Consider the following 13,879-nt stretch of genomic DNA (forward strand, 5'->3'; position numbering starts at 1 on the left):
GAAGACTTGCACCCTTCTGAGATATCACTAACATGAGAATCGTGCTCCCTCTGCTCACGGTGGTTTATTGGTGAATAAACTGATACTTCTAAAAGCAAACACACAGAAGCAGCTTTGCTGCCCAGCTGCCCTTACCTTAGGCAGTGCCCTTTTCTAATGCAGGCAAGCCTGCATCTGAACTAACTGAAAGTTCTCTGAACATTCCAAGGCTTCTTAAGCCCTTGGGATATAGTTTGTCATGCCTACAAGTTCAGCCTTCCTGCCAGAAGTCATTTCTTTGTTACCAGCTCAGCATTCCAGAACTCTGAGTGCTGTAAAACATTAATTTGTGCGTCACACAAAAATGGAAATGGCATGTTGTCCAGGAGGGGGACTCAGTCAGAGGCGTTCTGGCCAAAACCTGACTTGGAAGAAGGTCACACGCAGCAGTTTGTGGCCCTGACATTTCAGGTATTCCAGCATTATCACACGTTATTTTAAAAACCAGCAGGAATGCATAAGGAGAGGGCAGGTACACATAGATGAGTTCTGAGACTGCACTGTTGCTGAATCCCCAGCCCCCTTTCACCTCAATAACCTTTCCTGTTTATCTCCTCTTTTCTTTCCTATTCTGTTAAGGTAAAAGGTGTCCTCAGAACAGAGCTAGAAGTGACTTTAATCGTGGGCTCCTAGGGCAGAAAAGGAGATTCTGTACTGCAGAATTTGTAAAATTTCTCAAAAGACATTTTTATTTCCTTAAAAACAGTTCATTAAATGGAAGCAACACATGATCTGCAATAATAAGATTCACCTACGTTGTTTTCCTTTCATTGTAGAAAAAAACCAACAACCAACAAACCCAAAAAATACGCCCATATCCAGGCAAGCAAACTTTAGCCATCCTCTTAACCCACTTTCCCTCTCACTCATTTGTTTCTGCTATGGTTCACATCACTTCTACAACGGGCTGAAATCTTAATAACATATTTACTGCCACTGCCAATATTTTACCAACTGTGCAGTGTTACTGACTGCACCAAGGGACTCCTTCCAATTAAAAACCGACACAAACGAGAAAATAATTAACCAGCGATGGTACAAAGCAATGTGGTTTTTTTAGGTTGGGAAATAATTCTCAGATAAAAATCAAGTTATTCAGCATAGCAGCCTGCTTGAAAAGATGAATCAGAGATTCCAACCTTGTTAATATTGAACTAACGGCAGCAGGGATTGAGTGAGATTTTCAGAGCAGAGTTAACACCTAAGTTCTACTCACATTACTCTCCTTCTCCGAGGAGCTGTGGATGCAGGTGAGGTCAGAGACTCCTGGCTGTGAGCTCCACTTTCACTACAGGAGGTCGGGGAGGAAGCGTGAGAAGGGGAATCTGCAGACAGACTGAGCTTGAGAGCAGAATCAGGACTGTCAAGTTCTGAAAAGTTACTGCTTAGCTTTGCCCTCTTCTTAGCTGCGCTATTTCGTAGAGATCTGAGTGAACTCTGCATCTAAACGGGATGGGAGAATGAAAAAAGATCATTTTTATTGACTGTAAAGAAATTATGACTATCAATTCAATGGGCACGTGGCACTGAACTCTTCCCTTGCCTGTTCAGCACCTCAAAGTACTTCCAATCATGCATACAGGATGGAAGAAGACTGCAAAGCGAAGCCATTAACTGCTACTGTTCTTAGATTCTAAAGGCAGAATTTGAGACTCAATTTCTATCAACTGCGACAGAATTAAGAACAAATGCATGGGGAAAGACCATATACAACACAACCATCCACAGGACCAATGCTTCTCCTGTAATTAGCACTGCTTCTGACGAGGTGGACACAGCTGCACCACCTCTGGAAGCAATCTGTCACAGCTCTGTGGCATCTGACTAAGTTCCAGACTGGTGCAGAGCATTCAGTACCCCTCAGACACCACAGAGGCAGCACTAGGATCACTCACCAGCAGCAGGCAGTGTTAGGGATAGGCACAAGCCCCCCAAACAGAGCAGAAGCCTGATGTCCAGCACATCAATGCTGTGTGAAACAGATGCAGTGGCATCATGCTCATCCGGCTTCACACCAGTTTCTCACACTTATATAATGAAAAACAACTGAATTCCAAGAGAGCTGGGGAGTGCTGAGCACCACAGACAGCCTGCTCAGTGGACTTGGGAGGCTAAGGAAGCTCAGAGTCCAAAGAACCTTCATCAATGAAGTTATTAGTGATCTGGGGCCCTTACCTCTAACTAAAGAAAGTACTATTTTAAAGCTGATGTGAAATTTACAGTAAAGCCTAAATACCAAAAGAATTTGGACAAAGGGTTGCTGTTCTGCTTCAGTGCCACAATAACTGCAAACATCACGACTTCAGAGCTGAGAAAAAAAGTGAAATCAAGATGCCTAGAAGAAACACAGCAAGTGTACTTCAGAATCTGCATTCACTGCTTTACCTAGCTTCTGCTGGACACCCAATGGTACCTCACTGCAGATCTGCTGCACTGATGACAGTGTCAAACAGTCCGAGTCAGAAACGCATGTTAGTTTCTGGCTTATAATCTATCAGTTGGAAAAGCGTGTTGAATGACACATAAACAAACCTCCTCTTGGTCCACCTCCTCGTCATCGACACTCAGCTCTGACAGATCAGCTGCAAGCTTCCTGCCGGCTTCATTCATCCACGTATCCTCGCACTGCTCGGCTCTCCCCTGTGCCCTGCTGGGCAGGGGGCTGGCGAGGTGTGGGATGGGGGGCACAGGCTTGCTGCTCCCAGCCAGCGCCCGGCGGGGTGCTGGGTGTCTCACCAAGGTGGGCTTCAGCTGCAGAGGAGAATGCTTCTCCTGCAAGTTCTGCCCTGGATAAGACAGAGCCAGGCGTCAGTCCTTGGGAGAGATGGCACGGACACAGCGCTGCAATCTGACGTGGGAGAGCTACTTTTGAAACGAGATGAGTTCTATTGTTCAAAACACACTGATGCACCGGGCTGCACTCACTATTATGAACACATTTCAAGAAGATCCAGTCAGGCTGAGTACCAGCAAATGTTTGTAAAATCAACAAGAGAAAAAGACTGGTGCCTTAACAAATTTTACTGTAATTGGCTGCAACAACAATAAAGTTATCCTGATGAAACACAGTGAAGTAAAATGTTGGCAATACACAGAAAATCATCAAGAGATAAACACACACCTTCAAGATAAAAAGTTTTCTGCATTCAAAGGACAGATGGCTTCCAAAGAATTAATTCAGAAACCTTCTGAATTTTATCTTTGTTGAGACTCAAATTTCTGCACATATGTAGAACAGACTTCTTTAAATCAGTGCAAAATTGTAAGTGGAAACTGTGATTTTGCTTAAAGAAAGTACGCTTCATGAGTACGCTTCATGAGTGGGGGAAGGGGACATCAATTTAAGCTCAACAGATACTGAAGTCATTTTAACCTACAAGAAGACTGTCTTTACCAACTACACTCAAAAGAAATTCGGTACATTGTTTACATTATTGTAACTAAATAAGCTTAAAATTATTTCTGGTTAACATGATGTATGCATGAGGTCTCTAAAGACAGAAACCAGAGCACAAAGAGGAGCCTCTGCCATTAGCTGTCAGTGTAAATTGGGATGAAACAAGCACAGATTCCGCTCACTGAAGAGATGTTTATTGGAAACAGAACTCAAAGAGATTTTCTAAATGCTGGAAATCTGACATGCAGGCTCCCAGCTGCAAATAAAGAAGTGAAAAGGCAAAACGCAATGAGCAGAACTTTCTTGTACGTGTGTCATTTGGGGCATTAGAAGTAACGAGACGTTCCTTAAGAGCACTAGATTTTGGGGTCTGATTTTATCGCAGTCTGATGGTAAGCTTTCTGCTGATAACACCACCAATAAGAAAAGCAGAGCCATTGCATGTTATCTTCTATCCCATATATGTAAAGACAAAAGAAGTGAAACGCGCCCGTATTTAACACTACCGATACACAAAGATGACGCTTTTAAAAAGAAGCCCCCAGTGGGATGAGCAGAGCACAGCAGCTGCAGCACTTTTACAGCCGGAGCACTGCATGATTCCCCACCTATCTGGCACTGCTAGTTTTTAACTGCTCCTTGTAGTCACTTTAAAAGCCAACGTGAAATCAGTTCTCAGTATACTAAGAGCACTCCTACCTGCGCTGTCTCTTGGCTTTTGAGAACTTGGCTTGTGCAGCCCTTCAAAGCTTTTAAGAGGCCAGGAGTTTGAGAAGCTCATGGTGTTATGCTGTGACTTCTTTGGGGACTCAGCTGGAGAGGAGAGGTGCTTGGGGCTGCTCCCAGGGGACGTCAGAGGGTAGGATGGCAGGATGAAGGCCCCCTGGTTTGCAGCAGTACCTTGCGAGGACGACGTGTGTTCTGCTGGGCTGCAAACACCTCGCTGGGTCTTGCTGGAAAAATTCAGGCTGGCACAAACTGAGCAAAGTAAAAGAGCACTATTTGTGGTAATTACCCTCTTTGACAGCTATTAAAATAATAATTTGTAAGGAAATAAAGCACTCTCTGCAAGTCAAAACTAAAGGTCAGCACTTCACTCAACTGATTACAGGCAGATCAGCTGACTTCAATCGGCAAACTATGTTCTCCCTCACAACATCCATTCCCTCGCTGCATTTGGTCAACCAAGCCTGAGCCTAAGCTGCTTTGCAGGCACGTCTATAAAGAATTACATTTCAAAGAGAAGAATCATTCAAGCAGATGGAACACAGCTCTGTTGTTTGCTGTTCTGTATTCCAAGTCTGCACTGCATAACACTGACAGACAACTTTCAAACTTCAGTGATGCAAGAATACAAATACAGCACAAACATTTTAAGTGATACTTCCCTAAAAACCATTCAAATACTATTTTCTCCTAGAAACCAGTAGGTCAAAAATGGAAAGATTCTGAATAGGAATAGAACAATTATCATAGTTTTTATTTCCTCAGCCAGCACAGAGAGAGACACTTTCCAAATAACACACACTGCCTTACAACACAGCTAAAATCCAAATACCTTTGTCTTGCTGGCAGTTATTTAATCCCAAAAACTGTAAAGCAGAGTCCACACTACCACTCTTCCCACGTGTCTGCGTGTGTCCAAGCGTTCCACATTTCCCTGAAGTCTGTGGCTGATGAGAGCCCACAGCACCTTTCAAAAGGAGAGCACAATTAATGAGACTTCACATACACTGTTTAAAAAAAATATATGTAATATTTAATAGCAAATTAAGACACTGATTTTGTAGAAAGTAACTAGTCTCTAGGTGATAAATACAAGAGTTTCTAAGCGACCTCCTAATCCTGTTCATAGGCACAAGCTAGAGAGATGCCTGGCCGCTCTCCCAGGGCAGCCCTCCAACCCTGAGAGCGAGGGGTGCTCATAAAAAAACCCACGACAGAACAATCAGCTCTTTATATATATATTAATATATATGACAATAGAACACAGCACCTCAAAACCCCAAAACACAGCGAGTTTCTTTACAGCAAAACCACTCTCAGCATAACTGTGAGGAGACTCTGCGTTCCACACATCAGCGCTCCTCAAAGAACACCGAGCACAAAACCACTGCCCAGGGAAGAGAACAAGGCAGGCTTGGTCTTGCCCAGCCTCTCCGTGTGCTTCTTGGCTACCAAATACAAACCACTAAGCTGACACTGCTAGCATAAATTAAGTGCAGTCCTACACCTAAGATATTTTATGGAGCTGGTTTTTGAAAACATGACATTTTTCATCCTTTAAACAATCTTTCAAGCTCCCTCTTCAGACAGCTTGCTACCCCAGCTGTTCATACAAGTTAAAAAAAAAAGGAGACAACACACAAATCTAGATGAGATGTGAACTTAACTGGACTTCTGAAGAGCCCATCACACGCAAATATGACCCCCCCACCATGTTGTCCAGTTTGTGGTTTAGTATTTCATATCCTGCAGTCACTACCACCTGATTCTTGGTAGGTGCTGTTCTAGCCAACCACGTATTCCTGCTCAGGAGTCCATAACATTCTGTGCCTCCTTTATCTGCAATTCAAATTGGATTTCACAGTGTAAAGAAGCTCTGGCTGCATGACTGCTGCCATTCTGCAGGTCACTTCTTCCTCCCTTTGGAGAGGCGCAGGAAGATGCGTTTCTCAGGGATCTCCTGAGCCCACTTGTTAGTACATCTGCTCACATAAGCACACTGTTTGAACTCACTGCGAAGTAACGTGGCACTATTTGCAGAAAGGACAGACCCATAAGCTCTGATGGAGCTACTGAATCTGGTGGACATGTGTGTGTGCAGCAGGGCTGGAGAGCAGGGGCAGGTGCTGAGATGGTGCGAGTGCCCCGGGTCAAAGGGCTGTGCAGATGGCTCTGGCTGCAGGCATCGCCCAGTGCCTGTTCTCAGCTCTGTGCTGTGCATGACACTCCAGAGCAAAACCAACAGCTGCAGGCAATAAGCCATCCTCATAAAGCTGTACGTTTCTGTACACATAAACCTGTTTGCAAATGGCAGATCAGACATGTACTCAGAATCACAGAATGGTAGGGGTTGGAAGGGACCTCCAGAGATCATCGAGTCCAACCCCCCTGCCAAAGCAGGTTCCCTACAGCAGGTTGCACAGGACTCATGTTGGCACTCACCGGCACAAAGCGAAGAATGCTCAGAACTGAAATCTACGCTATTCTGAAATAAATCTCTTGACGGTTTTCTTCTACTGAAAAGTAACTCATCGCTGCCCGGCGTTCCTTGGGAGGGCTGCAGCTTTGGAGAACGGAGAAAATCTCCGGGTGAAGAGAACTGCAGGAGAAAGGAACACAAAGAAAGAAAGGTGCACGTGAACAGAGCGCTCTCTCACGGTGCTGCACGCCGCCACGAGCCCCCAGTGCCCCCTCACCTGCCAGCACAGCGCTGGAGCTCCTCTGCTAAGCACAAGCAGCGGAGCTGCAGCCACAAAGCACTCCGACCCGCCTGCCCAGCTACTCCCAGATTGCCAATACTGGAGGAATCCTACCTAGGAGAACGGAGCTGTGGGTTTCCCATTTTCACTCTCACAGGTTGATATCGAATGTTCAAGAAAAAAATGGAAATAAAAAGTTGCGCTATTCATCATTTTCAAGAATTAAATATTAACGTTTTGATTTCTGTACATTCAATCTTTAACCAGACAGTGGCTATTTGAGCTGTGAAAACAGCACGCTTCAGATGGAGCACAAAAGCTGTGCGTTGCACTATCAGCACCCTGCAATGAGAACCAGCTGCAGGACAGCTTGGAACCACATGCTCACCAATGGAAAGGGGCCCCCAGGTCCTTTCAAGGCACGGATTCCCAACACAGGAGGCATTAATACAAGTCAAAAGAAAGGAAATCTCCAAGCCCTATAAAGACACTCCTCGTGGAAAACTAAACTCATGCCTTTACATCCCTCAGGCCTAAATCTGCTTCCCGTGGCCGTGCTCCTCCCTTACAAGGCACACAGTAACTCAAACACATCCCTGCTGGCAACAACTACAGAAGGAAAGCAGCCATTTGGCTGCAGCCCCACGCGGGAGCTGGGCTGCTCAGACTGGGCAAAATCTCATCTGAAACTTTCCAAGCAAAGCCACCGCAGTGCTCAGAAGTTGGAAACTGGATATAAAATCTTCTTCCCCTGAAATACAGTTTCAGTGCAGGACTGTGCATGAGATCAAATTCTCGATTAAAATGGTTCACTGCCTAAAAGTTTGGTTTAAAGCTGGCAACTAGGGAGACCTTAAGAAGCTGAGGTACGAAGAGATCAGTCCAGATCCCCTTCTTAAAGGCAGACTGCAGAAGCCCAGAAGGCACTGGTAAGACTGGAGCAGGGAACATGAAGCTTCGGGAAGAAAAAGAAAGAGATTCTGGTGACGAGATGCAGTCTGAGGACAATCCTTCAATCACTGTGATGGCAGCATCAGGTGTCCTGAGGATGCTGGTTTTACTTTAACATGAGAGACAGCAGCCAAGTGTGCCGAGAAACCTGCTTCAGGTTATTACAAGTGAGGACAAAAGAGAATTCAGCATGCACAAAATTACAGAATCGCTCCAGTTAGAAAAAACCTCCAAGATCATCAAGTCCAATTCCCACTCCTGCAAACAAGCCATTAGAAAACAGCATTTTAATCCATCAGCCTGGACACAGGGGCATTACTTGCACAAAGTACTAACGCCTTTCCATGCACACAAGCCAATGTATGCAGAAAGAACAAACGACACGATGCTGGAATGACTGTACAGCTTTGCTCAGGTGCTTCAATTCCAGCTGCAGGAATAAAAGCTGTCTGCTTTCTTGTACACAAACTGTAATTACAAAGAATAAATTTGCCACCCATGGGCACGCAGGGTAGCGGCAAATAAAGCAAACCTAAGGCCACCGGAGTTTTCATTGCAACAGATCTCGGAGAAGGGAACTCTCAGAGCTTTCATTCTGATTTCATTCCCAGTGCAGCAGAGCCTTGGTAGCCATGCAGCAGAAGTCAGAGCGCTGCTGAGCAGCTCAGGGGCAAACTGCTGCCATGGCCCCTGCATGCACAGCAACTGCGTGAGGCAATGTTCTTCAGCTCATTCACATGACATGGACAAACCAGGACACCGTATGAGAAGGTAACACGTTTGGTTACAGCAGGCTAACTTCAGTTAGTTAAAGGCAGCTCCCGGAGGATTCACAGACCACGTTGAGTCCCACAGAAAAGAGCATAAACATTTCCTTTGGAACGGTCTGGTTTCAATCTGATGGAAGCTACTTATTCTCTCCTAAGGAACTGGAGCAGACTTAACGCATCAGTGCAGAAAAAGAATACTGACTTCAGCAAATTCACACTCTTTCTCCATTGAATTCACAGATAACACTGAACATCACAAGGCCAGCCCTGCCTGCACAGGGTTAGAAACGAGCAGGACCCTGCTGAAGTACAAAGGAAAAGAACTCATGTGATTACACACTTGATTACCAGCTCATGAAAGCATTCCACTGGTGCTGCCACAAGGCTGCAGCATCCCAGCAGGCACTTCCCCATGAATGCAGTGGGGCCAGCACTGCCACCTGCACACGGGGCACTCAGTGCTGTGTCCAGGCAGGTGTGTGCAGCTGCCAGCAGGAAACACAGACAACTGTGCTTCATGTGATGAAGCCAGGCCTTGCTCTCAGAAAGAGAAATGGGAAGCTGGGGTTGTGCGAGCAGCTATTAAGCAGTAAGCCTTACGTTCTGACATGCAATGCGCTGAGCTGTGAAATCAGGCAATTGAACCACAGGACGCTCACTGTCAGAAATAACAAGAGCTATGGATTAAACAAGGCTGGCATCCATGTTTCATTTAATGCCTTTTTAACAGCTGTGTGCAGTTTCCCCCAGGAACGCCACGCTCTGTCAGCACAGGCAGGGCACAGCACAGCCCTGCTGCCAACCCTTGGCACAGCCACCGGTGCTCAACAGGTGGGGTTGTGTTGGTAGCAGCTCTCAGGCACACTGTCTGTCTGAATACCACCAGCATCACCGACAGCTCGGGGTTGACAGATGGGTACCACACAGACTTGCTTTCAAAGCTCCTGGGAGGTTACAGAGCAGCATTCCATCAGCAAACCAATTAACATCACTGGCAGGCTGCGAAGCCCTGGAGGCAGCGTGCTTTATCTTCCCCACACTGCCAGCACCCATTAACCCACCCACTAACCTCACCCCTTATCTGATCAGCACAGTCTAGACGTGACCATTGCTGTGCAACATGACCCTACAAATAGCAGCAAAAAAAAAAAGAACAATTGTAAAGACTCATTTCATGCATCCTTTCAGACCCCAAAAGTTAATTTTTAAACAAACTCATCTCAAAGGAATGCTTGTTTGAATTAATAATTAATTTTTTACATTTACAGAAACAAGTCAACTATGCAAATGTCATGCATGATATATCTTAGTCAAAGAGGGCAGCTATGAAGAGAGGCAGGGCTGCCCTTCTTTCTCCTCACTGTTAATGCCCCAAGGTAAAGGACTTTATTTAATTAAGTACTTTATGACAATCTCTTCCAGTTGTCAAGGGACGACTTCAGTACAGGAAGAACTGCCCAAGTTCAATAGTCCCCATTCCAATAGTTCCAACTCTGACACCTCAGAGTTAGTGATCTCCTTTCTACCAACTTCAATATGTAAGAAAACAAAATGGAAGTGACAAACAAACAGACCGAGTAAGAAAGCAGAGGGAAGAGACATGAACACAGGCTCTGGGCAGCCTGGGCTGCTGGTTGGCGACCTGCACACAGCAGGGGGTTGGAACTGGATGAGCACTGTGCTCCTCTGCAACCCAGGCTGTTCTATGGTTCTATGATTCTAACAAAGAGCATCTGCAGGAGGTGCAGATAAAAAAAAAAAGTCATTAGATACAAAAAAAATTACTTCTTACTAAAAAGCAATAAGCACAGAACAAGAAAAACAGTATTTCTCCCTGTAGAAGTATTTTTGTTGCCACCTACAGTACACCACAGCAGCGAAAGCAAAGCGAGAGTGGTTAACTTCACAGCTTGAGGCCCCTGTTCAAAATTATGCTTTTACCAAATAAAGGCTGAAACTCACTCAGGTCTAATTCTGCAAAAATAGGTGGCAGAAATATATTTGGCATTAGACGCAAAGACATAAAAATAGAGATGATTCCAAAAGGAAAGTGGTAATTTTAGGCTTTAGTACTTGCGTGAACTGAAGAAGTCGCCAAGGAGGAAAGAAAAAAAATCATAATTGCCAAAAGATCTGCAGGCACACAGACAGGTTTGTGCCAAGTGGTTGCCAGAGGAAGGAAACAGATCTGCAGACCCTTCTGTAGGTGCTACCCTCCCAGTAGGTGCTTTGTGGAGGAGGGAACCCACCTCTCCCAGCCCATAGCGTCTGGGATCGCCCACCTTGGAGAGCTGGGCAACAACCCCCATCCACACACAGATGGCATTTGCATCCACAGTTTTCACACTACACCTATAAAGCTGCACGGAGTATAAAAGGCTTTCTTGTAGCAGTGCCAAGGATGCTGCCTACTGAAAGGAGTACCTCAGCACCCCGACTTGCAGCCACAAAGATGTGGTTGCCTCCCCAGGTTACATTTCAGTCCACACCACTCCGAAATGCATTTTACACACGCAACAGAAAAGAAATCAGGAATTAATTGTTTGCCCCCCTCCTTCCAGAGGTGGAAACTTTGGGCTCTTTTCCCCATTTACAGAGGGAAATCAAACCACATGAGCAAAAAAGTTAAACAAAAAAGCCAGCAGCACCTCCCCTGGGCCCAGCCATGAGCTTGGGCAGGAGCCCTCCACCACTGCAAGCCACAGCCGGGAGGCCAGCCACGTGTTTTGCGTCTATGTGAATGCAGGCAGACACATCAACTCCCTGCAGACTTTTGCAGTGCAACAACATTAGCTCACATTCCTTCTTAAAGGGCTTTATTAAAACCCAGCCTGCACAAAGTAGCCTTGCCTATCATTACTCCTGATCTCATTCAGTACAGGAACCAGCTACAAAGCAAGTATGAACTAAAATCTGAATCACAGAGTCATAGAATTGCTCAGGTTGGAAAACACCTTAAGGATCATCGAGTCCAACCCCAGCCCAACCATCCTACCCCAACTCTAACAGCCCACCCCTACATCACGGCCCTGAGCTCCACATCCAAACGGTTTGTAAGCACATCCAGGGATGGTGACTCAACCACCTCCCTGGGCAGCCCATGGCAGTGCTTCACAGCCCTTTCTGCAAAGAAGTGCTACCTGAGTACCTAAATATGGTAGCAAAGAAATCTATAGCCATACAGTTTCCCATTTTCTGAAAGCCACTCGCTTATTAGTAGAGTTCAGGTAATTCTGGAGTAACTCATTCACTGAGGATCAAGTAATGCTACGTTAAACCCATCCAGCACACACTGCAGGTCTCACTCTCTGGTGGTACCAAAATCAGCTGTCACACACAGAACTGCAGAAGTAAAAGGGACCTGAACAATTCTTCAGAGGTTCCTTCCACTTGCAGACATCAACATAATCACTAAACTCTACAACCAAAACGCAGGTCAAGCAGAATCATTATTTCAGCCTCACCTACGTTCCTCCTGGTCAGATCACTATGAGGAAGACGGGCCACTTTCACACATGGCAACCCACAGACTTGGTTAGAGGTGCACTGCCAAAAGCACTGGCTTCAGCCACATGCTGGAGCTCTGCCTCCAAGGCCTGAACTGAAGCCATTTGTCAGTTTTCTTCCAAACAGCCCCAGTATTTAGCATCCATCAGGTGTTCTCAGGGACACAAGCAGGAGCTCCCTAAGCTTCTGTGAGTCACAATCAGGGTCACCAGGGCAGGATGTCGGAAGCACCCAGTGAGCACAGCATGTTTCAGCAGTGAGGTTTTCTATGCATGCTAAGTTGTCTGTTTTGTCCCGGCGTTAAATCGGACGTTTGGAGCACTCAGATTGGGTCTGCCAGGTCAACACACAGAGAACCTCACACACATCAGCAGCACAAGCCGTGCCTCAGAAATCACAGAATCACTCAGGTCACCTGTTTAATCTTCAGACCTTCAAAACTCGACATGCCAAGGGAACCATTATCACAAAATCACAGAACGGCCCGGGTTGGAAGGGACCTCAAGGATCACGAAGCTCCAACCCCCCTGTGCCATGCAGGGCCACCAACCTCCACATTTCACAGCAGCCCAGGCTGCCCAGGGCCCCATCCAACCTGGCCTTCAACACCTCCAGGGATGGACGGGGCATCACAGCCTCTCTGGGCAGCTGTTCCTCACCACTCTCACAGCACACAACTTCCCCCTGACATCCAACCTCCATCTGCCCTCCCTCAGCTTCAAACCATTTCCCCTTGTCCTGCTGTTATCCACCCTTTCCAAGAGCTGACTCCCCTCCTGTTTTAGGCTTCTTTAGGTACTGCAGGCTGCACTGAGCTCACCCCGCAGAAACACCTGTCACTTCACAAACCTCTGGAAACTGTCTCATCCTCTTACAATATTTCCCCTCGGAAAAAGCAGCCCGGCGGCACGTACCTGCTCCACGCCCTCGGCGGAAGGCACCACGTCTCCCGCTCCGCCTTCCCCGTCTCCGCCGCGCTCTGCTTCCCAGGGCAGTTTGTTCTTCCCTCTCCCGGCACTCAGGATTCTCCGCGCCGTCCCGCCGGTCGAGCCGGAGCTCCGCGCGGCGTCCCCAGGCTGCGGCCCGCAGCTCCTCGCGCTCCGCGCCCCGCCGCCCGCCAGCAGCCACTCGACGTCGGCCCCGCGCGGCGCCCCGCAGCCCCGGGCGCTCGAAGGCAGCGGCACTGCGTACTGCACGCAGCCGCGCTCCCCCAGCCTCGGCAGGCTCTTCCTGGCCAGCCTGGCCCGCACCGCGCGCATCGCCCGGTCCCCGTCGTCCCGCGGCTCCGCCGCGCGCACCGCCTCGAACAGGAGGCCGCTCTCCCCGGGCCCGGCGGCCGACGCCAACAGGGCGAACGCCTCCAAGGCCGCGTGCCGCACTCTGCGCTCGCCGTCCAGCAGCGCCGGGGCGAGGCCGAGGGCCAGGCTGCCCGGGTCCAGCTCCCCGGGGTGGGCGAGCAGCGCGGCGACGCAGGCGACCAGCACCTCCTCGCGCACGCGGGCGTCGCGGTGCCGCAGCAGCTCCCGGCGCAGCAGCAGCTCCAGCACGCGCCGCGGCCCGGCCGCCTCCATCAGCTGCCGCAGTAGCCGGTGGCAGCGCCGGCGCAGGGCCGCCCGCGGGTCGCCCAGCGCTTTGGCCGCGGCCGCAACCAGCGGACCCAGAAAGGCGCTCAGCCGGCCGCCCAGGCGCAGGGCCAGCAGCTGCGCGGCCTCCAGGGCGCCCAGGGCCACCGCCGAGTCGGCGTCGTCCAGCAGCGCGCACAGCAGCCCCAGCAGTCCTAGCAGAGCCGT

At 48.2% G+C, this 13,879-nt stretch overlaps 1 protein-coding gene across 1 annotated transcript in view; it reads right to left on the minus strand.

Moving 5' to 3' along the window:
* The window catches only part of TOGARAM1 (TOG array regulator of axonemal microtubules 1), a gene marked incomplete at its 5' end in the record, with an annotated part of 31,926 nt that extends 18,053 nt beyond the window's left edge, over positions 1 to 13,873 (minus strand). Inside the window, 6 exons of the mRNA XM_042838341.1 lie at positions 1,256 to 1,482; positions 2,572 to 2,825; positions 4,136 to 4,414; positions 4,995 to 5,129; positions 6,605 to 6,761; positions 13,004 to 13,873. Of these exons, the coding sequence (XP_042694275.1) occupies positions 1,256 to 1,482; positions 2,572 to 2,825; positions 4,136 to 4,414; positions 4,995 to 5,129; positions 6,605 to 6,761; positions 13,004 to 13,873 (1,922 nt within the window). The remainder of the gene's footprint in view (positions 1 to 1,255; positions 1,483 to 2,571; positions 2,826 to 4,135; positions 4,415 to 4,994; positions 5,130 to 6,604; positions 6,762 to 13,003) is intronic.
* Between the last annotated feature and the right edge of the window lie 6 nt (positions 13,874 to 13,879).

Source organism: Centrocercus urophasianus, unplaced genomic scaffold (assembly GCF_019232065.1).
Source record: "Centrocercus urophasianus isolate 14NV4802_14NV808 unplaced genomic scaffold, USGS_Curo_1.0 seq_767, whole genome shotgun sequence".
NCBI classification, from domain to species: domain Eukaryota; kingdom Metazoa; phylum Chordata; class Aves; order Galliformes; family Phasianidae; genus Centrocercus; species Centrocercus urophasianus.